Source organism: Netta rufina (genome assembly GCF_964035555.1).
Source record: "Netta rufina genome assembly, chromosome: 2".
NCBI classification, from domain to species: Eukaryota; Metazoa; Chordata; class Aves; order Anseriformes; family Anatidae; genus Netta; species Netta rufina.
Window position 1 is genome coordinate 64,899,545 of NC_140124.1, and position 25,598 is coordinate 64,925,142.

The window sequence follows — 25,598 nt, forward strand, 5'->3', positions numbered from 1 at the left end:
TAAGGGAAAGAAGAGCTCTTTACTCCACTGCAGCAAAAGTAACACCAACCTCCAGAATAGATCAGAAGACTGTGCTATGAGTAAAACATCTTACTGCCTGCAGGACAGGCAATGAAGATCAAAGAAGATCTTTGAGAAGAGATGGGTATAGAAGGGCCTAATTATTTGAGGTTATAACAACTGAATGTACATCAGGTCAAATTTTTTCAACTCAACTTCATCATTTAAATTCCTGAGGTGGGAAAGATAACTGTGTTTTTGTAGGGCACTTTCTGGGGTGAAAAGTAGTAGTGATGAGTAGTGATGCAGAGACTGCCTACACAGCTTAAATTATCAAACAAGACCAGAATCAATCATTCAAAATCAATCTGTGTCATATTTGAACAAATGGCCCTGTTTCTTCAGCTTCTCATCTACAAGACATTGACTTACAAATCCAGCCTCTAGGTCCCAGCACCAACAATAATTCACAAATCTGACAAAGCAAGCTCGAATAAAATCTCCCACCAGGATGGTTACATAGGTCACCAGGATATCGGACACTGTGAGCCTTACAAACTCCTGCAATTTAAAACACAAACAAAATATTTAGCTCCTATAATTTCAGTAGCTCATTCTGGGAGTGCATTTTATTTATTAATCTATCTCCCTCTATATGACAGTAACCTTCAGAACTGCATGCTGTGAGTAATCTCCCTACTGGTTTTCAGCCACTTGGCAGTGCCAGACCTTCAGTTTTGTGCTTGGGAATAACAAACTCCCTTACAGCTATTAGCCCTGATAGTTGTTAGTATTATTGACTGTGCTATATGTTGTGGCAGCACATAAAATGGAAGCAGAATGCTAACGCTGCAATAAAGCTGTAAAACATGCAGACAAAGAACGTAATTTTGACAGTGCTGTCAAAGAAATCTGTGCTACTGTGGTTTACATTTGTGAGCTGTTCTTGCAGGTATTTCACTGTTCTGAAGAACTACAAAACTTTGGTGCATGATGAAAGCTGCCCAAAGCAAGAGAGTTGAAGGGTAGGTTGGTGGGGTGAAAGCTGTGGTGCTGAGGACTTAAAGACCACCTTCCATGCATCTCAGGGTGGGTTATCTTCATCTAGCTCTGCCCTCGTTCCCTGGCCTCATGGTGCATTAGTGGTTGGGATGTGTCAGGAGTTCCCTTGGGAACACATCCTCTGTGTCAGGCTTCATCTGTGTACTCCAAAAGCTCTCTGCAATGCAAATCAAATGCAACAATAATTGGAGACGACAGGTTTATTTCAAAGGTGCTGTCACGATCTGAACCAAGGTATGATGTAGGCATGGCCATAGGCTACCTGGACTTTTTTACTCTTTTGAAGAAAGTGTTGGAGGTCTGTGTGTGTTGGGAGTTTTCACAGTCATAGCTTGAAAACAGTGGTAAATTTATCTTGCCTTGGTACTGCTATGTGAGAGCTGGGAAAGGAGATGTCTTTTGCAAGTAAAACTTAAATCCTGGATATGCTAAAGACATTAACGATAAAAACAAAAACACAAAAACAACACCCAAATCATCCCAGAGACTTACTGCATAACAAATTTCTTACAATGCCGACAGTTGTCTCCCAGCAGGGTCCCCTGGGCACGTCTGCAGGATCAAGGGAAGGTGGGGTGTCAGCACTGCTGTTCCCCATGGATGAATTGTGGTGGCCAAGCAGCATCCAGCGTGTGATGTTCTTCACAACATCTTCTTCATCCAGCTGCAACAGAGAGATACCTCAGCCAAAAATGTAAGGATATGGGGACCACAGAGGGTGCCAATGGATTCCCCTCTCTACCAGCTACCATCCCTAATACAAGAAACTGCTTAAAACAGATTTGTGACAGCACTGGAAAGAAGAATAGCACAGAACCTTGCTCCCTTTCCCGGGGTGTCAGGGAACAGCCCCTCCAGATCAAAAGAAGCTTGGGGGCACCATGAGTTTTGTGGAATCAGCAGCCAGCTCCCTGCACATGGAGAAGCCAGACCTCCAGCAAAATGAGACATGGTTTGAGGGCCAGGGAGAGCAAAGAGCAGGGCTGCTGCTAGCGTTCATGGAAGAGGAGCCTCTGTGCAGTCCTCCTTCTTTGCTTTGTTCATCATTTTCAGGACTGAACAAGTCTCCCTGATTCCTCCTATTCTTCTCAGCTTAAATCAGGGTCATTTTTTTCTATAAATCAGTTAGACATTTGTCCTTTCCTGCTGTTATCTGCCTGGGGCATACTACCAGGATAATGCTAAAGAGGAGAGGGCAGGGAAAAAGGGTTATAAATCACACCCTTGGGGTCTGCATTAATAGAAATTGCAAATAGTGTCAGATGGAAAAAAAAATAAATTATCCTAGTATTCTGTGATTTTAGACGACAATAATAGACAGACCTAGAAGTTCTCCCTTGAGTCCCTGACCTCTGCTCAGCAGCAGGGAGCTCTGTTCCCAGAATCCATCTCAACCTCAATCTGGGACAGATTGATGCTTAAAATGCTTGAGAGCACTGGGGAGGGGTGGGGGGCACTTGCTGCAAAGTGTGGGATTGCCCCTGGTAGCTATGGAGATGTGCTGCACTCACCCTCTTCTCCAAAAAATGTTAGTGCACTTACCTTTTCATCTCAGCCCTTACTTTTTCATTGACGTCATCCATCAAGGCCAACAGGAATGTGTAGAGGTTCCCCAAGAAGAGGGCAAAGATGCGTCCCAGCTGCCACTTCAACCCGATACGCGGATGGTAATTTTCAAGTGCAGCGATAGTTTCAAACAAGGGGGGGCAAAACATTCCCAGCAAGGACATCACAATTTCAACCTGCCAAACAAGGAAAAGGTTACTGCTAACAGCAACAACAGAGACTACCTTACTGTGAGTTGTGACCAAAATTAAGTGTGCATGATGACCATTTTCACTGGGGTGCAAGCTGACAAATCTCTTTAACATCAGCAAATGACTTTCCACTAAAGCAGGGTAGCAAAAGTGGAAGCAGCACATAATAGAGAGAAAGTTGTGTTACGTAACAGTGTTCCACTAAATTAGTTTCTGCTCTTCCCTGCTAACAGAGGCCAGTTACAGCAATAAGGTTTGGACCAAGGGACATGTGGAGCAGAGCAGGAGCTGCCAGCAACCTGTCAGCAACTGGCTGGAGATTCTTGAAGGTTTTATGATTAGGAGGGAGCCAAAATGAGCTCAGCTCTTTGGCTTAGTGTGCTGACAGCACAGCAACAGGCTGCACTGGTGGACTGCAGGGCTTGCTCCTGCAAGAGCACTTTTATTATTATCTCAAAGGGATGAGCTCTGCAGAGTGTGTTCCCTGTCAGTCCAAGCTCATGCATGTTTAGTCTTTTAAGTCACTCATACTATTGCCTGCATCAGCTCCTCATTTATTACTTTAGTTTTAGAGTAAACAAAAGACTTAGGTTAAAAAGCAATTAGTCAATGCTAATGTTTATTTGCCATATTTGGCACGTATCCTTTTGCAATAGGCAATTATGGATGTGAATGGAAATGCATCAAGGACTCAGTGTTGCAGCCCAAGAAAATACGTCCCCGTCTCATATTTATTCCTCTGTATGGGGCAAAGTATTGGGTTGCTGTGGTCAGTGAGATCATTGATGTGTCAGCATTAGCTCAGGCACGGTTTGTAAACACTATCTTATTTTTACAGCCATCTAGTGCCTGTTGGCCTGCAGAGGACTGTGTCTGGACAGCCACCAGCAGGTTCTGACTCACGGGTCTCTTGTTTTTTACTTCTGTATCCAGAAAGAACAACAGTACCCAGAATTGTATATATGCAGATCTTAAGTTATTACCAGGAAAGTATCAGTCACTAGATTTTTTGTCTGTTTGTTTGTTTTGTTTTCCCTTTGGGAAAAGTTGACTAAATTAATCAAAGCATTTTGTGAGTTATTTTGCTAATGTTTTCTGAGGAAATTATGAAAATGCATAGGTTTGAATTTGATTTCCCTTTGATATTTAGATACATGGTAATGGAGTACACATTGAAATTAAGCATTTCAATAGATAGAAATAATTTTGTGTGAGTGTGGGGAGAGCTTCGACTTTGAACAGTTCATTCCAAAATAAGACAAATATTTTTGACAACTGACTTTTTTCTACCGATTATGAAATCTTATTCCCATTACTCAGAAGGAATGAAAAAGATCTGAGTTTAACTTCATGTCTGATAATGGACATTTTCAACACTCAGCTTTCTAGTACAACAGAATTTTTGAGCATTAATATATAACTTGAGGTTGGTGTTTTAAAAAATGACGATGTAAGTACTGAAGGCCCATTGAGTCTTAATGCAATTTATTGTGAGAGCATTTTCCCCTGCCTACAGGAGCTGTTAATTTGCCCTGAAAACTCTCTGTGAGACCAGTGTGATTCCTGGCTAACACAAGTACAAAGTCACAGAAGGACTTTTGGACCATGGTGGGGAATCCCTCTGCTTTGGATGCCATCCATTTTGGCTGTGGCAATGATTATGCTGATGTACAAGGAAAGTTATTACATCAGAAAACTGGAAGGAAAGTTTCCATACCTCATTCCTTTCATACCACCCAACATTTTGCATTTTTGAAAATGTCTGGGAGCGTTTCACCACAAAGTAAATGAGGTAGCCACTCCCACACAAGCAGCATATGATGAGGATGTTGGCTAGGACCCGCAGGAACCTCCTCAGGTGGATGTTCTCATCTTTGTTGCTTTCTTGCTCATCCACGATAGATTCCTGGAAAAAACAAACAAACAAACAAACAAAAAAAAACAGAGATACTCACAGAATTGGAGCAAGTAAGTTGTAGCACTGAGCCTAAGGCAACATCAGATAGTTTTCTACTTTATAAAATGTAATTCTGAGCTATGATGGCTATATTGAACATGGTACTTTGCGTTGAGCTCAAACAAAGCTCCATGAAGGCATCTCATTTTGCCTGGAAGGCACAAAGTGGCAGACACATCCCATGGCAATAAGGTGGAGGAATGAGGCTCTAAAATAAAACATCTCCTAGCTGAGTCTACAGCTGGGTTGCAAGGCCTTTTGGATGTCACTGCTAGCTCCTGGACAGGCGGTTACACACTGTCATCAGGTCACCTCTTGCAACTCATCTTCACAAAAAAGAAAACCGATCAAGCCTTTGAAATCCGCAGTAGCTAGGCTTTTTCTTCACTCTATGTGTAATTTTTTTTCTGTGGCTAATTCCTGCTCAGTATCCCAAGCTTTAGCTCTTTTACAGTCCAAGAATTGGTTTGTGCATTTTAGCAAAGATCCTTCTGGTTTTATCTGTGTGCAATACTGCTATTAAATTCCCTTTCTCTGGGATTTTACATGAAGTGTTAGCTCTGAACGAGGTTAAACTGGATGAAATTACTTTTCAGATTGAGCAGCTACATGCTGACTGGCAGCTCTTTTATTTATTGCTTTTTCCTTACTCAATCTGGTATGAATGTGTAAAAGAAAGTGTGGGGTGAGTTATTGTTGGAAAAGTTCTTCCATCCTTCAGCAGATGCTCAATATATTTGGCCTTGCTTTGTATGTGTTTTATAATCGCAAAACTCAGTCCAATTTGTGGAGTATTTTGTTTACTTTTTATTTGTAATTTTTTAATTTTTGAAACAGTTTTTGGTTAATGGAGCTCCTAGTAGCCCAAAGGCAGAACATTATATAGAAATTTCTGTTAACCAAAAATAGTTTTGGATTTATTTTTTTTACAGTTTCAAATAAAACTGTTTTGTTTTTTACAAACTTTGTTAATTAAAAATAATTAAAAAAAAAGTAAAGCCCTTTGAAAGTAGGCTTTAAGAGCAAATTTTTTGTCAGAAAAAGATTTTACCTTTTTTTTTTTTTTTTTTTCTGCACTTACTTTCTGTTTTTCATTGGAGAAATCCTCACTGTCTTCCACATTTTGTTTTTACTTGGTTTCCAAAATTAAAAAAAAAAAATCTATTAAATTGTCTTAGAGTTGTTTTCTTTGAACTTTTCTGAGGTTAGGTTAGCCCAGAATTTATGATTAAATAACTACAAATCTGTTATTATCCACTGATATTAATGGAATCAGTTTGTATTCTTCCAGCATGCTGGAGATAGGATTTCTCATGCTATGCAACATAACTTTAATAGCAGGTAAGCTTTGTCTATTTCTGTATGTACGTATTACCCCCATACTTACATGTGTGTCATCAGCTAAGCAGCGAAATTGTCTTGGAAGTACGAACTTTTCAGTAGTGCAGACAGCAGCTGTGGTGGGTCACAGAGAGCTTGTGGACATTGAAATGGAAATGAAGAAATCCCTCAACTTCTTTGCTGAAATTTTAAGATAGGCTCCAAATGGGACACTTAAACCTACTGTGTTCAGAGAGCCTGAGGTGTGGGCTTCGTGGTGTTGACAACAGGCTCTGTGACACAGTCCTGGGATCTGGGATGTTACAAGAAACACAGGGCAGTTTTACTGAGTCTTCAAGAGGGTTTTAGCTTTTGTAGATGAGATGTGGTCATGACTGGGGCAGAGGAACAGAAGAGACAAGATATTTTGGAGGGAAAAGCTGTAGAAATTGCCACCCTGTGAAGCTGCTGCCTTCTCTTTTGCTTTGAGTCACAGAGTAAACGCTGCCTCAGGAGGGGGATGGCTGTGGGCAGAAACTTGCCCTGAACTCAGGGGTGATGGGAGAAGAGTAATGAAGACGTGGTGACCCCCTGTGCGTATGGCCTTGGCTTCATGCTGCAGGGTGGCTTGTGTCCCGCCTCTCCCCTCTGCTGCTCCTGCTGCCCCAAACATTGGGCATGCAATGGCATTGGGTTCCTACAGTTTATATTCTGCCTGGTGCCAAGGAGAAACAGGTGATGGAGAAGTGATGGAGATGGTTAGGTTCTCACATGACCACAGCAGCTATTTTTTCCCACTTAGTGCTCCAGAGGAAAACAATACTCATCTGGTTTTCCAAATCCTAAAAAGGGGCTTGGGGTGATCCAGGGCATTGGAGCTAGACCTGCTATGATTCAGTGTCATACCCTGTTCATTTTGAGAGATCCTGTACAGATACTCAGTTGTCCTTTTAACCCTCTGCAATGGAAGGTGCTGGGAGCATCCCCAGAAGCAGACAGAGAAATGCCAGTTAGGGGTTACCTTGAAGCTGGTGGTGATGGATGCGAACTTGTTGTCTGCAGTCTCTGGGTTGCCAATGAGGTAGTCCCAGCTTGTGAACATTTTCCAGCTGAAAATGAAGTTGTCATCGTCCCCATCTGCTGTACTCTCATTGGCATTGCGTGCCATCCTGTGTAAGGGTATGTACAGTGACAAGGTCAGGCCAAGTGTTTCACAGAGCCACCACACGTCCTTGAGCTTTGCTGGGGCAGCTGGTTGGTGAGGAAGGAAAGCAGGGTGGTCTTTCATGGGGCTTGGGTGTGACTGTTAGGGATATACAGGCCTTATAATAAAACCCATAATGTATAGAAAAACTAGAATAGATGATGAAAGCAGGCAAGGGATTGCTTCCACCACCTTGTGCATGATGAATGACTATTTACAGTGTTTCTGGGCCTTATGGTAGAGTAAATGATAATGGCTATGTTTAGGTAGTTAAGTTTAGTCAAAAAGCACTGGTGCTGTCCAGTACAGTCATTGCAACACAGCATTTTAGTGATGTTTTAGGTAGCTGCACAATGTTGGAGTGAAAGAGCTTGCAGCAAATCATTAAAGGAGAGGAAAGGCATTATTCTTGTTAATCAGCACAGGAGCAGATATGGCTTCTATTGTTTCCTCTGTATTATTTGATCCCTGAAATCTTTGTATGAGACAACAGATGCTGCCTTTTCATAGTAAAAATACAGTAAATCCCCATGCCCCACTCCAGTCAAAGACTCAAGAGATTCTTTCCGCTGCATAGCAATAGAGTCTATTTCAATAGCAATACAAATACATTGGCTTATCCTTTCTTGTAAGGGAAGGATAACCTTTGCATGGTGTGACCTCCAGAGAGAGGCAGGGAGTTTTATTTTTGGCTTTGCAGACTGTCTTCACAGTGTGACATGATAGCTGTGGGGCTCACACTGGCTTTCCACATTTTATTTTATTTATTTATTTATTTTAATCAGTGAAAGCATGTGAAAAGGAAGCTTTGAAACCTACTGCAGGTAAAATCCTCCTTCATGTGAACATGAAGGAGGGAACCCAGACTTGGGAACCCAGCTAGGAGACACTGGCCTTACTTACGATCTTATAACGACCATCAGACTGTAGCCAAACACACTGATCCCAACCATGAAATATGCCATTGGTAGCCGATATTTCAACCAGCCAATGGTCCGCTGGTTGTTGTAGTAGCCATAGAAGAGTGCTGAGTACTTGATGTACCCCTAGAGGAAAAGCAAACACAAACCTTTGTGTAAGCCATGTGGCTGTTCCTCTGTAGGAAAAAGGTTCATGGTGAAAACTGAACATTTAAAACAAGGAAAATCAGCTTGGCAATTATTTTAGTGTCTCACTCTGGGCTGTTTGCTGCCTTGTCATTTTTGAAAACCATCAATGCACTTATCCTTTTACAAGAGGGAAGAAAGGGATTGCGTCAGAAGATACTGGCTCAAAACTAAAATGCATTTTTTTTATCTATCACTGTTTTATCCTTACCAGAAAAAACTTCTTACTGTTCTTTGTGGCATAGCCCTCCTACTTCTCTAAGTCAGTATCAAACACTCATGATAGAAATGCTGTAGTAAAGAGGCTTTCCACCATGATATGAAAATTTTCCTATCAGCTAAGATGCAGGTGGTGCTTGGTACCCTGTGGATTTAGCTCCTTTTACTTGCTCCTACCTGCAGAGCAAATATAACTAAAGACTAATATCAAAGTATTCACAATGTATTTTCACATTTCTGTGAAAAGCAGAGCTCAGACAACAACAGCTACGTTGTCTCAAGTAGACCTATTTTTTACTTGCAAACTGTGGGGCATCCAGCAAACATGCAGTTCTCCTAACTTGATCTCCCTATTTTTCTCTTACCTTGTACGTGTATCATTGTATATTGTGCCTTTCATCTCATAAGTTAAGTGTAGTTAATCAGTCTGCCCATGATAATTGAGCAAGCTCCCTTCCAATCAAGGTTTTGGAAAAGCAAAATTGAGACATCACTTGAAAACCATATCAAAGGCTGTGCACTGGGTCTAGTTTAGGGACATCCCTGAGTGCAACATCAGCTGCACATCTGTCCTGCACAAAGAACAGTGCCACAGGTACAGGATAGCTTTGTGTGTTTTTCTTCTGGTGCTGCAGGCTGCAACTTGGGGTAATGCAGCAAGCCTGTGGCTGGCAGACCCACAGCACATTGGCTTGGGTTTTGGATCATGTTATTTATAGCACGTACTGGGTAAATGCAATGAAAAAAAATAAAACATGAAACATGAAGATTATGTTTCTGGAAGGCACTAGTGACATTTTTTTTCTCATATTGGAATCCCAAACTTTCATCTTATTGATTCATCAAATTGTGGGGACTGACAAATTAGTTTCTCTCTGCACCTTATCCAGTATACTCTTTAAACTCCATTTGTGAGGCATGGTGTCTGGTATCCAAGTGAGATTTATTCCTTTCTGCTCCTCTAGGAATTCATGATGTGACCTCCTTTCTGTCAAAGCATGCTTTTCCCCTGACTCCTCTCTTAAAATGTATTTTTTAGACTCACAGTATTGCCTCGTTGTTTTACCCCTGCTCTGAAATATGTTCCCCACTGCACCTCTCCTGTGGAACACACTGGACATCCATTCATTTTCAAAGGACAAGCCTCTGTGAAGGGCTTTGTTCAACATCTGGCTGCAGAGGGCAGTTTTACGTTGTTGCCCCATAGCTGGACATTGTTTCACAAGCTTGCCAGGTGGGTGGCTGGCATCATTTGGCAGAGACCCACAGGATCAAGCTCTTGATGAAAGAAGGGTGATGTAGGTTTATTTACCAAGCCAAAGGCAGGAGACTGGCAAGTGTTGGTAGCTCGTCTTTGATATGATGGCACAGCCTCAGCAAAAAGAAAACTTCTTTACTGATGTGAATGTGATGTGCATGGTTTATTTTCTACTAGAGAAAACCTACAGCTGTAGTTCAGCAACACACCTGTTTGTTTTTTGTTGTTGCTTGTTGTTTTGCTTTTTTTTTAAGTAGGGAGGTGTTAATTTAAATGATGCTTCTTGTATTCTTCCATCATGCTGGTCAGATGAGGTTTTTGTTTGCTACAAACTTATTTGAAATGTTGCTAATTGAACCCTGACTGGTGGATTTTGGATTCTGACAAGCAGGTGAAAAGGCTGGAAAAAGGAAACAAAATGGAGCAGATTATCTTGAGTGTCATCACACAGCACTTGCACGGCAACCAGGTGATCAGGCCCAGTCAGCATGGGTTTATGAAAGGCAGGTCCTGCTTGACGAACCTGATCTCCTTCTATGACAAAGTGACGCGCTTAGTGGATGAGGGAAAGGCTGTGGATGTGGTTTACCTTGACTTCAGTAAGGCTTTTGACACCGTTTCCCACAGCATTCTCCTCAAGAAACTTGGCTTGGACTGATGTACACTTCATTGGGTTAAAAACTGGCTGGGTAGACAGGCCCAAAGAGTTGTGGTGAATGGAGTTAAATCCAGCTGGAGGCCGGTCACTAGTGGAGTCCCCCAGGGCTCAGTACTACGGCCAGTTCTCTTTAATATCTTTATCAATGATCTGGATGAGGGCATTGAGTGCACCCTCAGTAAGTTTGCAGATGACACCAAGTTAGGTGCGTGTGCCAATCTGCTCAAGGGTAGGAAGGCTCTGCAGGAGGATCTGGATAGGCTGGACTGATAGGCTGAGGCCAACTGTATGAAGTTCAACAAGGCCAAGTGTCAGGTCCTGCACCTGGGGCACAACAACCCCAAGCAGAGCTACAGGCTGGGATGAGTGGTTGGAAAGCTGCCTGGCAGAGAAGGACCTGGGAGTATTGGTTGATAGTCAGCTGAATATGAGCCAGCAGTGTGCTCAGGTGGCCAAGAAGGCCAACAGCATCCTGGCTTGTATAAGAAGCAGTGTGACCAGCAGGGCTAGGGAAGTGATTGTCCCCCTGTACTCAGCTCTGATGATGCCACACCCCGAGTACAGTTTTGGGCCCTTGTGTCCAGTTTTGGGCCCCTTGCTACAAGAAGGACATCGAGGTGCTCGAGCAAGACCGGAGAAGGGCAATGAAGCTGGTGAGGGGTCTGGAGAACAAGTCTTATGAGGAGTGGCTGAGGGAACTGGAATTGTTCAGCCTGGAGAAGAGGAGGCTCAGGGGTGACCTTATCGCCCTCTAGAGGTACCTTAAAGGAGGCTGTAGCGAGGTGGGGGTTGGTCTGTTCTCCCATGTGGCTGGTGACAGGATGAGGGGGAATGGGCTAAAGTTAGCCAGGGGAGGTTTAGGTCGAATATGAGGAAGAACTTCTTTACTGAAAGAGTTGTTAGGCACTGGAATGGGCTGCCCAGGGAAGTGGTTGAGTCACCATCCCTGGAGGTCTTTAAAAGATGTTTAGATGTAGCTCTTAGTGATATGGTTTAGTGGAGGACTTGTTAGTGTTAGGTCAGAGGTTGGACTAGGTGATCTTGGAGGTCTCTTCCAACCTAGATGATTCTGTGATTCTGTGATAATGGGATCCTCATCAGAAAATGGGTAGTGAACACAAGTCTGTCCCTGTCAGCTTTCTTGATGCATCAGTACTTGAAGCTTTGTTAATAAACTAGTTTAAATTGCCTGGTTTACATTAGCTTGTCAATTTGTTTGTTTTAACAAACAAAGTTTTGATGGTGTTTATTACAGAAGGACTGGGTCCCATACATGCAGTGTGTGGGCAAGCACCAACAAGCATTTCATAATTGCTTCTAGAAGCAGCAGCTTTTAAACTCAGATCCCAAGATATTGCTTGCAGCAGCATCCCTTCATGCCTGGCCCATGAGGATGGCAGGGGTGAGAGGATAATTCTCTTCCCAAGGCTGTGAGCAAAGTCTGTGGTATGGGAAGGTGTTCCCTGCCTACCAACCAGGAGTGCTGCTTGCATTTCCTTTCTGGATTGCTGGGTTGGAGCAGCTCTTGTTTTTCTTCTTCATTGTGGCTGCCTTTTCAGTCAAAAGTCAAATGTCTCTTGTTCGTACTAAAGACTTTGGTTTTTCAGGATAAAATTCTATGTTTATGATAGTGAGTTGATACAGATGCAATATTTGTTCTATGCAAGCTAAAGATAAAGCAGAAATGTGTTAATTGGGGTCTTTTTCCTTGGAAAAAGATTTTTTGCCTGAGTTCATAGGGCAACTCTGTGAAAGTGGTGTAAATAAGTTGTACCAAGCTCATGACTGGGCAATTTACATTGTGACTGGCTTCTACTAATGTGCGTGCAAAAATGTAACATCAGCTCTCGTGTTTCATTAGTAAAATTACTGTGTAGACTAAAGGGCATGGGGTTCCTAAATCTGCTTTGACTTCCCTCAGCATGGAGCTTTACAACTCCACTGGCCTTAGTGGATTTTATTTTGCCCCATTGCACCTCATTAGCCCCAGAAAGCACATTTTGGGTGGTGTTAGCCAGCTCTGTTGGGATGTGACACATCCCATTTGGACTAAAAGTGCATTTGCTTTGTTCCTGATAAAGCAAGAAATATACACGTGTGTATACAAACACATATGAGATATGCCAGGAAGCACATTTGTAGATGGAAGGATTCAAATCCATATGCATATGTCTTAATACACATATGCTATTTTGGCCAGGAATCTCTGGGGATCTGCACTATGGCATCTGCACTATGGCACTCATGGGTGCGGGCATCTCTTCATCTTTTAGAAGAAAAAGGTTAATTTTTGGTTTACCTCAAGATAAATTCATCCACGTAGCTTCACTAACTTCTGAAGGGTTTTATTATGTATTAAACTGATCTACTAATCTCTTATGATTAACACCCCTGTACTTACCTCAAAATCCCAAAGAACAGAAAAATCCATAGCTGTTGCTTGTTCAGCCCGGGGTACAGTTTTTCTTGGCATGCTCCCGTATGGCATTCCCATCAGGACCTGGTAAGCATTAATAAGAGAGATGTGTGTGATGTATAACACGCTGTAGTTTTTGTTTGTTTGTTTGTTGTTTATGTTCCCTAGTGAGTTGCTTTTGGTTGATTTTTTAATATGTATTTTATTAGTACCTGAACAGCAGTGTAAAATATTTAGAATTAATTTCACCTGAATAACTAGAGGAGTTCCCTTTCCTTGGTAACATTCATTAAACAGGAAATATTTTGCTAATGAATTAGATTCCTCCATGAGCAGCTCCAGTTTCAATGTCCTTGGTTTAGCAAGAGGCTTCTTTGTTTGAATTTCATGGGTCTAATGCAATAAAGGGATTAGTTTTATCTATTTATTCAGGACTTCCTTTGAGAGAAGTCAATAGCACTGGGTTAAGCTTGCAGTAGATTCTGTATTATACAGTCTTGAATTGAAAAATGGTCTCAAGGTGAGGTGAAGGGCAGTTAGGTTTGGGCAAGAAGCATATGACAAAATGACACGAAGAATAGTTTTCATAGCACAGCCTCTCCTGATGACACCATGCATAGCAGTCCTTGCAGCAAGTCCCACAGCTATTGAAGTCCACACAGAGAATGTCAAGGGCTATGGAGAGTTAATAACATATTTACCAGCAGATTCTGGTGTCCGTACCAAAATATGTCAGCATTCCTAGCCTAGAAAGGTCCTAGCATATCATCTATCACTTATTTTTAGGGCTATCTCATTAATTTCAAAATCATTTGTGACTAAATGTTTATCGCCTAGCTACTCTCCATATTGTAACAGCTCAGTAGCAATGAGTAACTTTATGCATACATCAAAAACAAATTATACAAAGTTGTTTAGTCTTCTACCATACACATAGTTCACAAAACAAACAAACAAACAAAAACACACAAACCACATTTGTATTTTTCAGTGCTAATGGCTATGTCTCTTCATTCTGGGAGGAAACAGAGCTTTTGCTTTTGATAGTGCAAACAACCCCATCAAGGAGAACAAAAGCATAGTCCTCAAGAGAGACTCTATGCTGCATTTTTGCTCCATAAAAATCTGTGTTGAACAGAACAGATGCCACTGTCTGTGTATGGCACAGCCTTTAAAGACTGTACAGAGTAATTTAGACAGAGGTATAATGGCTACATTAAAAAATTCTTCAATAAGCGACCACATAAAATTGGCTATTAAATCCTTTTCCTTCTCCAAGTACAGTGAGAAATGCAAAAACTAGAAATATAGCTCATCCTCGTGAATCATCTGAACTAGAAATACAGAAAAGGGATATTTCCCAAACAAACATTATTTGGCAAAGTGCTCAGGACATCATTTGTTACTTCTCTTGATTGTTCCTTTTCAAGAATCTCCTGTGCTCATTGATCTGAAGCCATGGCCCTTGGAGGGCCCAAATGGGCTCCTGAGCCCAAGGTATTGGTACTATCCATCAGAAACCTTGGCAGTTTTTCCAGTGTGACCTTATCCTTGAGCCTGTGAAAGCTCATGCAATGGCATGTTTGTCAAAGCTGGACTCATCAAATCTGGTGAGGATTGCATTGCAGCTGATGGCTCTGGTCCTTCATAATTATGTAGGAAGTGATATGTGAACCTACTTCATTATCTTTGCTGTGATTCATACAATGCAGAGAGGTGAAGTTTGGAAATGTCCCATAATGTCATTGGGGTTTTCTCAATCTATTTAAGAGCACAGTCCATTTTTTATGGCACTTATGGACATGAACCTGTACCTAGGTTGTGTTTTTCACTTTAGTAAAAACAGGAAAATAGCTTAATGTGAGGTCTCTGAGTTCCCATGTGAGCTGCTGGATGGGCAGGATCTTCAGCAACCTTTTAGGTCTACTGATTTCAATGCGACTTTTGCTCCTGTATCAGTAACATCCTTATAAGTTGTTCTCTGTAAGCAATCGATCCTACACATTTCGTTTTCCTAAAGCACTGCCAGTTACAAATCCTTATTTGAGCCAACAATCTCACATTCATGTTAAGCAATGGGTATGATATTACAGAGAGAATTAAGCACTTACCTCTGGAATTATAACCAATCCAAATATTAAACCAAAAAGGACAAGATTTACACCGTACATCCATCGCAGAAATATGAAGTAGGAAGCAACTGAGGAGCCAAAGTGACCTTAAAGCAGAAGATACGTAATGGTTAGGAGTTGGGGGGGTGGGAGGAGAGGAACTAAGCTGTCCTCAGCAAGACCTAGACCCGTCTACCCCATAGACCTTCCCTCATATATTGCCGAAGACCCTCCCAATTGTCCCCACTGCTGGTGGAGAAGCCAAAGATCAATGCTGCCCAGGGTATGTGCTCCTTGTGTGTTACTGGTGCCTGGGGTGAGCAGAGACCAGGGGAACTGGAGCATGATTTGAATGAATGCAAAACTGCCTTTAAAAATGTCTCACTGCCATCACACAGCATGGAGAAACTTCCACTTACTTTCCACTTCTTTTATCTTCATCTCCCAGGGTATGCACTGTGTTTTAAAATTGTCAAAGTCTCTCTTAAATTTCACCCATTTCTGAAACAAGATAATATGGCTGTGAGTAGAGAGGTGCAAAGTGCGAGGCTGCTTTGTCTGGAGGACTTCCTCATGCCAAGGTTTTGCAGCACTGCTAGAAGTGGGTGTAAAGCCCTGAAGACCAAATCAAAATCTCTGGTCTAGATATAGGTCTGATGTTTTGGACTATTTCAGAAACTACCTTCATCTCCAAAGCCCCTCATCCCCCAAGTGTTCACATTCATTATCTGAATTTTAACCCTTCCCAGGCTTTTAGAAAACTACAGTTGTCCAATGATTTTGCCATGTTATAGAGGGGTGGAAAATTCAGCCCTAGCTCTGGACTGAAAGAACTGATGCAGAGATAACTCTTTAAAACAAAATTTAATTTGATAAAATACAGAGCTTGCGTCCTTCGTTATCAGACCAGCATCTAAATTCCCATTGATTGCATCAGCTCAGGTCTGGCTCTGGTTTTCACTTCTCAATATAACACCCATGACAACATGCAACTTGGTAACCAACCTCAGTCTTAAAACACCATCAATGCCCCCCCGTTATCTTGTCATTAACTAGCAGGATGATGTTTTACAGGAGTCCATAGGGCAGTGCAAGAGGCATGGCCTCTTGTGTCTTTAGGGGTGCCTTGTCTCACACTTCAAGGTTTCTGGAGATCAAAACCAGAAAACTGTACTTTTTGCTGTTCATCCAAATCCCTCCTTACTCCAGGGAAGGTGACAATGAGATTAAGGTAGGGGAAAATTTTCCTCTGCTCTTTCAATAATCATAATAGAATTGAAGCTGGCTAGTATTTTTTTGAACATGGACAGGAAGTTTTATCCTGACATCCTAGTATCCCTTTTGTCAATTATGAGTTAATAATCTACCAAAAGTATGCTGAATAAATAAACAGTTTCCATGCTTTTCTCTGCTGTCATTTCCATACTTACTTTTGCCATCATCATCTTATATGCATACAACTTTTTGCCTTTCCCTTTTCCCAGGGCTCCTTCAAACTTCTCAACAAAAGCTTGCGCCTCCCTAATTGGAAAATAAAATAAACAAGCATGTATTACTGAAAGAACAAAGGGGTTCCTTAGCTTTACACCTCTGCTTCTTTGAACCCAGCATGACTATGATACTTTCTCTCCCCTCGTGCATTGGTCAAGAAGAAAGTTATATTTTCTAGTGAAACAAACTCCAAGAAGATGCAGAATTTCCTTCCACAAACAACTCCATAGAGACAGTTTCATTTAGGTTTCTTAGAAGGTAGTAATGATTGCAGTGGTCCAGAAAGGACAAAGGTATGTGATACTGGGTAGAATTTTCACCCTGGTCCTACCCCAAAGGGAAAATATATCAGAAATAATATTGCTTTGCTCTTTTTCCTTTTATTGCAGAACTCCAGAATATGAGGGTCATAAAATTTTATTAGTAATGATCTCAGGATCATAGTGTACTTGTGAGATAGAAATGCTGCTTTAATGCAGTTTTCCTGTACAGAGCTACAATCAGATTTTTAGAAATATTTGGAGGTGTTCAAGGCTCCTGATGCTAAGGGAAGATAGAGCAGGTATTGGTCTTCAGGGTGTAAAGGAGTAGCAAAGGCACACAGGGACTGTCCACCTTCACAGCCCTATTATGGCACCTCTGAGCAGCCATTTGGCAAAAGCAGAGTGGGGACATCACCCACATCCATAGGGGGTTGTATGCACCTTACAATGCTATTTTTGAAGTTGAAATTCTTCTTGGGATAAAGGAGGTTTCGTGTGTTTTTTAACCAAAGATCTGGGATTTGCCTTGACATAGGAATGGTTTAAAATGAGCCCTTTCCCTGTTGGCCTGTGGGCAGCAAAGTTATCTGTGCTCCACAAACCTTTGCAAATAATACACTATTTTTTTTCCAAGCAACACCATCTTAGGAAGTCTGAAGTAATATGACACCTTGCCACTTTGATTTCTGTCTAGCAATGGGCATGAATAAGCAAAGCAGGGCACAGAGTTTGCTTTAACAAGTAGACTGACAGAAGTGAGTCACTTGGTTTTAAATACAAGTGTAGAATGACCTGGTGGTGGATATCAGTTGAACAGATTTGCACCCTGTCTGTTCTCTGGTTACAGAGACTGAAAATCAAATTCCACATTTTAACTCTGATCCTCTGAGCTCAAATGGACTGGCCAGGTTCAGCTGGTCACTTTTTCTGAGGCTGAGGACTTATGATAACAGCAGCAAAAAATGTAGTTTCTAGGAAAGGCAAAATGCAGCTGACAGCTGGTGAAGACTCCAGGGGTGACGGTTCTTGGTACCTGAGCACTGAGAGCTTCTTCACCATTCGCCAGGGCTTGTTTCTCATGGCAGAAATCAGTTTTTTCCTTTGCTCTACCTGCTCCATCAGCATCGCAAGCTCTTCCTCTGACAGTGATTCCTCATCAAATGAGTTAGAAGACTCAGAGGAAGTACTGGAAGACATGAAATTAACAGCACAAAATTGAAAAATTCACCGTAGTTAGAGGGAAGCTCTCATGGGTGGGGTGGGCATGTTGACTCTGGCCCCCATGGGTCCTGGGGCAATGTGCACAACCATCAGCTGGCCTGCCAGTAACAGTCTGTACCCCACAGAGACTGATGTCTGGAGGAAAGGGTGCCCAGCTTCATGGGAAGTCCTTTGCTTGTTTGTATACTGAAATCTCCAGATCTCGTGGAGCAAGATAAACTGAGGGGGCAGTGCCCCCTGAGCATGCAGCACCCACCAGTATGGCTGATCAAGAGCTGATTGCATTGCACCATAACTCAACCAACATAGTGCTTTGGACCATGTTCCAGCTATAGAAGCACTGCCTAGTGCAACAACTGGCTCTTGATAAATGTTCTTCATGCCTGTGACAAGATTTAACAAGGATGAGGCTTGAAAACATGACAGATTCCTTTTAATTTTAACATTTCCATAGACCAACCTGGAGAACATGCCTGGATCTGAAGAATTTGGGCTGAGAAGCAGTAATAGAATCATAGAATATCCCGAGTTGGAAGGGACCCATAACGATCATTGAGTCTAACTCCTGGTACTACACTGGTCTACCCAAAAGTTTAGACCATGTGACTAAGTGCACAGTCCAATCGCTTTTTAAATTCAGACAGGCTTAGTGAAGTGACTACTTCCCTCGGGGGCCTGTTCCAGTGTGCAACCACCCTCTCGGTGAAGAACCTCTTCCTGATGTCCAGCCTAAACTTCCTCTGCCTCAGCTTAACACCATTCCCGTGGGTCCTATCACTGGTGTTTACAGAGAATAGGTCACCTGCCTCTCCACTCCCCCTCGCGAGGAAGTTGTAGACAGCGATGAGGTCCCCCTTCAGCCTCCTCTTCTCCAGGCTGAACAGGCCCAGTGCCCTCAGCTGCTCCTCATACATCTTCCCCTCTAGGCCCTTCACCATCTTCGTCACCCTCCTCTGGACACTCCCCAAAAGTTTAATGTCCTTTTTGTACTGTGGTGCCCAGAACTGCACACAGTACTCGAGGTGAGGCCGCACCAGCGTAGAGTAGAGTGGGACAATCCCTTCCCTCGACTGATTAACGATGCCGTGCTTGATGCACCCCAGGATACAGTTGGCCTTCCTGGCTGCCAGGCCACACTGCTGGCTCATATTCAACTTGCTGTCAACTACAACCCCCAGATCCCTCTCTGCAGGGCTGTTCTCCAGAGAGAGACATTTCTTTAATGAAAGAAAACTTTGGAAAGAGTTTGATTGCATGGCAATTTACGTTAATGTTTTTTGCCCTTGTATCTTTTTTGGAAGAGCAATAATGTATTTGTAGTTCTGACCCATACGCCGCAAACTCAAGGTGTGTCCATACAGCTGCACATCTGTCACCTGGCATGCTACAAGGATCATCAAATTACCTGTTTTTCCTGCCTTTCTTCTGTTTGTTCTCCCCCTCCTTTCCTTTTTTATTTGTTTTTTTTTCTTTATTTTCTGAATTCTTCTGATCTTTAGTAGAAGCCTTTTTGTCTCTCTCTTTTACTTCTGCCTTTTTTCCATCACCATTTTTCTTTTGGTGTGTTTTTCTCCTCGAAGCTCTGTTTTGTCGCGGACAATTGTGTTCCTCTTTGCTTTCATCTTCTTTGTCTCTCTGTGGCTTTTTTCTTTCAAGTCTACTTGCTCTGACAGTTTCCCTGCGGGGCTGTTTCTTAGATGTCTTCTCCTTTCCTTCATCTTCTGCAAGGGATTAAAACAAAACAAGCAAAATAAAATAAAAAACGAACAAACAAAAACACTTTGGAAAACACTTAGCTTTCCATATTGGATTGGCACAATAAAGATTCATTAGAAAAGTGCCAGCAGAATGCCTGCTGCAAACCTGAGGGATGGCAATGAGCAGATTCCTGTTGACCTGATTGGGTTTTGCATTATGCCCTGACCAAGAGCCAAATACAGCACTTTGGTATGCAACTATTTAAGATAGCAAGGCCCATTTTAGCACATCAGCAGCTGATGTGTAACTATGAGAAAATTGGAGCTTAGTTACAAAAGCAAAAGCCCATCCATCAGAGAGCATAAACAGATATCTTCCTGCCCTGTAAAGACTCCAGAGCAGCAGAAACAGAAACTGCAGTCAGTTAAACAGTATGCAATGTGCTGCTTGTTGCAATGTCCTTGAAAGCTCTTTACTTCTTTAAACTTGGTACAGAGGTCTTCTATTTATATATAGAAAAGGTAGTGCTTAGGCAGCACCAGGTTTTGCTTCTATAAGAATATATATAGGTCTATATCCACACAAGGAAAGAAGAACAGGTAATCTTTGATACACATTTTATTCTCACTGGCATTTCAAATAAGAATCTCATTTGTCCAGGTTAAGAAGTGTCTCCAGTTTAAAGGATTGAAATGAAACATGTTTTTAATTGCAGAATATCATGGAAAACAGGAAAATAACATTTTAAAAACTCCAAGCCCCTCCATCCCTTTTGCCACCAAGTGCATTAAAAACAATAGTAAAGTTTTTCAGGTTCTTTTCACTTCTAATTGTCCACAATCTGACTGATGAATATAGGGTTCTCATGAAAAATGAAGCTTGTAGTTTTGGCATGGATTTTTTTTCCCAGGGTTGAAGAAATTATAATGGAAGAAGGAAATTGTGCTTGAGTGGGATTCATAGGCAAAGACGAACAGCCTAAGAGGAGAGGAAAATGGAAGCAAAGAGGATATTAGTATTTGTATTTTTATTTTCATTAAAAGATAGAAATTAATAACAAGCAAATAGTTTTTGCTTGCTAGTCAGAAAAAAATAGGAGATGGTAATCATACTTGACTTTGGGAATAAGAAAGAACTTCTCAACTCATTTCTTGAGAGTCATTAGGTAGGTTTCACTTACTATGTAATGTTCCATCTCAGCTGAATTTCAGATAGTGATCTAGATCAAAGGACCAACTACGCTCTTTGAGAAAATGTTCATTTTGTGCAGCCAACCATCACAGTTTTAATTTGCAACCTGTCAAATACTAGGGTAAATGTGGAGCATTCATCTATTACTTTTATCTTATTTCCTTCTTTGCCTGTATGGGAAAGGTAGATATATTAATTAAAAAAAATCATAGTCTTTTAGCTAATTACTTTCTCACATTTTATGGATAGTATAGATCGTACAGACATGGTTGTGAACCATTTTTTCAGTTGTCTAGACACTCGTATCATCTACCCAGTGTTGTTACAATCATAAGTCTTAGCTGTCTCTATTTAGTGGTATAATCCTACCCCTTAGCTATTTCTCCTTATTAAACTGTCTTCAATCCGTTTTCATTTTTATCTTCTTGTGGTCAGAGTTAATCAAGACACCAGTGTATTATAGCAGCATGCATTGCAGGGAAAGCAAACAGGACCTCAACACAATACAAAGCATTCACAGGGTGATGCTTTACTGGAATACCTGTTATACTTGAGATGGCTGCAGAGGGACAAGGGCTACAGCAGCCTCCCACTCTAGGAGCATGGATGAAGAGGCTGCTTAAGCTTGCTGTTTTACATATTGCTATCATAAATCAAACCTCAAGGGAAAAATCTGTGTGCTTACAAGTAGCTCACGAAATGGTTCCCATTGTAGAGCATGTCCCAACCCAGAGAGAAAAAGGAAAGATATCACCTCCTGGATTTAAAACAAGACCATATTGTTTAATCTCTACATTACCTTCACTCTGTGTGTCACTCTCGACTTGTCCATCAATCTCTATTCCAGCTGCAAGACAAAGAATGAAGAGTAATTGCACTTATTGCTGGGACTTACACATGATGCTTTACACAGCGGATCTTTAAGTGCAAGCTGAGCTGGGCAGAACATCCCTTATTAATTACACATAATATTCGTTTTCTACAGTGATGCTCTTAATACTCCCTTTCGTTTAGCAAATAGACAGAAATTCCTTGCATGAGCAAACAGAAATTGCACAGTCTTTGAAAGATAAAACATGGTACACTTGGGAAGTCCTGAGACATTTTGCTAAGTGTGTGGCAGCATCTGAACTGAAATGACCTCACAGTTATACCAACCATCTTCCATGATGACCTGTAACGTGCATTTCTTTTTCTTCCCCATGACAGCCTCTGTCTTTTGCATGGATACCAAAGCTGCTGTGCACCTCGATCATAAGCAGGTTACTCTTTCTTGCAGCACCCATGTGCTCCTTCTCTTAGCATTGTGGGCAGACGGGCACATCCAGCTGTGGCTGGGCTCCTGCGTGTAAGCCATGCGGGCAGGGAAGGCAGAGAGGAGCACAGCTCTGCCTCAGCCCACCCAAATGCTTTCCCTTCTTTTTCTCTCTCCCTCTGAAAGGCAGCTGTCGGCATTATGTTGCATTTCATGATTTAAACATGAAGGAAAGCCCCATGGTAGGTGCTTGGTGATATCGTATGAAACACAGGCACAAGTCATGTCTGGTTCTGACATAAGCATAGGGCTGCAGACTTTGAAAGTATCATCTGTCTTAATGCCATATTCTTTACTGACCTGCCTCAATCTCTGTAGCCATGTTAGTCCTTCTCTTGCACCACAGGAAACATCTTAGTGTGGTGCCTCTTGGCAGTCTTGTTGTCCACCACCTGTGTCCTCTGTAGGGGTCTCAGGAGCAAATAGAGGCAGTAGAGACCCAGCAGTCAGGATGCCGGCCTCTCTTTTTCTTTCCCTCCTTCTGCTCTGTGTGACTTCTGCAGACTCATTGTGCTTGCTGGTAAAATGGGATAGATTTTCCTTCTAGGTGCTTCGAGGCTTAATTAATTAATGCGAGACCCTCATTCGGAAGGTCCTTTCGTACTGCAAAGTATTGTGTTGCATCCTGCAGCTTGTGTCTTTCGATGGGCTGAGCCTCCAGTGATAGGTTTGTCTGAATTATCTCTGGTTTAAAATCCAGTGTCTGCCCCAGCAGCTTGCTTCAGGAGAAGGATTCAGCAACAGCTTTAGCTTTCACTCAAATCGATGCATCCCCAACCCTGGGTTTCTAGGAGGTGCCAGCCTAGATGGGAGATCCTTTATTTTTATTTTTTTTTTTTTTGCTGAATTTTGGTCCACAGACACCTTCTGAGTGTCTAAGCCCGATCCCATGGATTGATTGATCTACCTTTGACTTCAGCTCAGTTTAGCCTGAGCTAAATACATAATGCATTACATTTTTAATTATATATATATATTATTTATAATTTATAATATATGTGTCCATACATGATTAAATGCTCTGACTCTACAAGTTCATTACACAGGGAATTTCCAACATGCTTCCCCACACCTGTGGGTCTGACTGGGGCTGAAGTGTTTGAAGGTCTTCCCAGTGAATAAGTTTCACCTGTAACTCTACCTGTTGCAGTAGGCTGAAAAATGTTTGCAGATGTGGTCACTGGACCATTGAATTAATACTGCTCCAGGCCAACTTGCAGCTGCTGGAGGCTACTGGACCAGGTATTCTGTAAACCACTTCAAATGCCTCAGGGCTCAGACCTAATCATCCCTTTCCTAAAGGGAACTTCAATTCCCTTGTTAACTGAAAATCATGTTTCTGGAGAACCAACTGCTCTGTTCAGATTAAGAGATGAAAGGGGTGCAGATGCCCATCACAATCCTGCAGGACTGTTCTGGTGCTGATGCTGCTTCTGATTTAGGGCACGCTACTTCTTCAGCAAGGTGCACCTAGCTGCTGCTTGCATTCTCAAGGTATGTTCATGTGGGCATCTCATTGCTGGAGGTATTCAAAATGCTTCAGGAAGGAGTGACTTGAGTGTCCTGGTTTCTGCCCTGCCATATGGGCAGTCATTCAATATTCATCTGAAATGGGGCAACCATGGGCTGCAGGAGTACTGATGTGACTTTGCATCCCCACAGATACTGGTTACATGATTTTTGGAAGGTGTTACAGACTGCAGAAACATTTTACTGTGGTTCACTGTGTCTTTGAGATATGCATAGCCATTCATGTGAAACACAGTGACCCCAGAAGAGCTGCTAACACATGCAAGTACATGACCAGGTACTACTGCTGCTTCCTGTGCTGAGCCAAAATGCCTGCCCTCTGATGTTATAATATGTACTCCAGCTTATAGATGTGATAGCAAGGTTGCAGTGTTTTCATGGCAGTTATAGGTGTATTGGGCACAACAAACTCAGAGGAAATCTGTGGCCCCCACATTGTGCCCCTCACCGCACAGAGGATGAGATCCCACCACACCATAGAGGTGTGTTAGATAGACGATGTTAATGAGGGGTACAGGAAAGAGCACAAATATTAGCTGTATTTAATGTGAGGAAATGCATGAACATGGCTGTTTAGTTGCTCAATTTATTTGCAATAAGCTCTCTATTGATGTGGCTTTCCATTCACTGCACCTACAATGTCAAACATAGCAAAGTTGACCATAACCAAACAGCACTCTTAGAGGTTTGGTGTCAGCATTCTCTCTTTTTTATAAGGAAGCATCATTATCTTTCACACTGCCAACTTCATCAGGCTTGCTCATGTGGAGAAGAGGGAGGTACATAATGGTGGGAAATTATGTCCTAATAAAAAAGATTATTAAAATGTCTGACTGAGTGTTTGCTGGTAAGGTGAGATCCCAACATTGCTTTTCAGATTTGTTGTATTATATTATACATCAGTCTCCTTTGCCTGAGAGTCTCACATCAGCATAAACAAAATAACCACTCCAGCTGGTGTTGCCTTCCTCCTCCAGAAGCAACGGTCCACCTACAGCCACATGAGGATGATAACAAACCTGAAGGTCTTTGACCCTTGTGAAGCGTATCCTTGGGGGGAGAGGCAGAGGAAGACCAGGCAGTGCCAGATAGTGGGATGCAGCAGACAGGCTGGGCAGGTGAGCCTGGGGAACCTTGCAGTGGTAAGGTTTGACGTGGTTTTTGATATGTGCTTAGAGATCTGTAATTTTATCCCAGAATCTGGCTGAAGGAGATCTTCCTGTACCTCTGTGCTATTTTGCATGTGTGGCATTTGTAGTGCATTTCAGGTAGGCTGGACAGCAAAGAATGTTGGTCAAAGACAGGAAGAGTGAAAAAAAATACTGTTTATGTATAAAGCTGAACTACTCATGAAAAAAAAAGCTGAGATAGTCTATAAAAATGCTATATGTGAAGTTGGAAAAATACACTTTGTTTCATGCCCTTTTGGTGCTTCTCTTTCTATGAAGATTGCTTCATTAAAGGAAATATATACAAAAAACATTGCAACAAACACCCATCATGGCAGGCCTGAGAGAGCAACCAAGACATCTGTGTTCTGAGAGAGGTTGCACAGGAGGAACTTCCATGTATCAAACAGATCCTGAAACAGTTTGGGTTAGGACTGACCTGGGCTCACATACCTGTACAGTGGGGAAACACTGCCAAACTTCATCATCAAATATATTATCATCCTCAGCTATGAGTTTGATTTTCCTGAGAGGGTAAAGTGTCTTGCTGGTTTTATGATTTCTTAGGATTACAGATGAAGAGGGATTAATGCATTAGTCTGTTACCTCAGAGTTACTCCACACAAGGTATGAATAAGTAATGCACAATCAT

The 25,598-nt window shown here is 42.0% G+C and overlaps 1 protein-coding gene across 1 annotated transcript in view; it reads right to left on the bottom strand.

Moving 5' to 3' along the window:
* The window catches only part of TMC2 (transmembrane channel like 2), a gene marked incomplete at both ends in the record, with an annotated part of 34,935 nt that extends 12,799 nt beyond the window's left edge, over window positions 1-22,136 (bottom strand). The window contains 14 exons of the mRNA XM_084281629.1: window positions 433-561; window positions 1,574-1,726; window positions 2,625-2,804; window positions 4,537-4,725; window positions 7,118-7,265; window positions 8,204-8,346; window positions 12,943-13,041; window positions 15,069-15,175; window positions 15,488-15,569; window positions 16,499-16,589; window positions 17,856-18,008; window positions 19,449-19,764; window positions 21,732-21,779; window positions 22,091-22,136. Coding sequence (XP_084137755.1) covers window positions 433-561; window positions 1,574-1,726; window positions 2,625-2,804; window positions 4,537-4,725; window positions 7,118-7,265; window positions 8,204-8,346; window positions 12,943-13,041; window positions 15,069-15,175; window positions 15,488-15,569; window positions 16,499-16,589; window positions 17,856-18,008; window positions 19,449-19,764; window positions 21,732-21,779; window positions 22,091-22,136 — 1,884 coding nt within the window. The remainder of the gene's footprint in view (window positions 1-432; window positions 562-1,573; window positions 1,727-2,624; window positions 2,805-4,536; window positions 4,726-7,117; window positions 7,266-8,203; window positions 8,347-12,942; window positions 13,042-15,068; window positions 15,176-15,487; window positions 15,570-16,498; window positions 16,590-17,855; window positions 18,009-19,448; window positions 19,765-21,731; window positions 21,780-22,090) is intronic.
* Window positions 22,137-25,598: the final 3,462 nt, after the last annotated feature.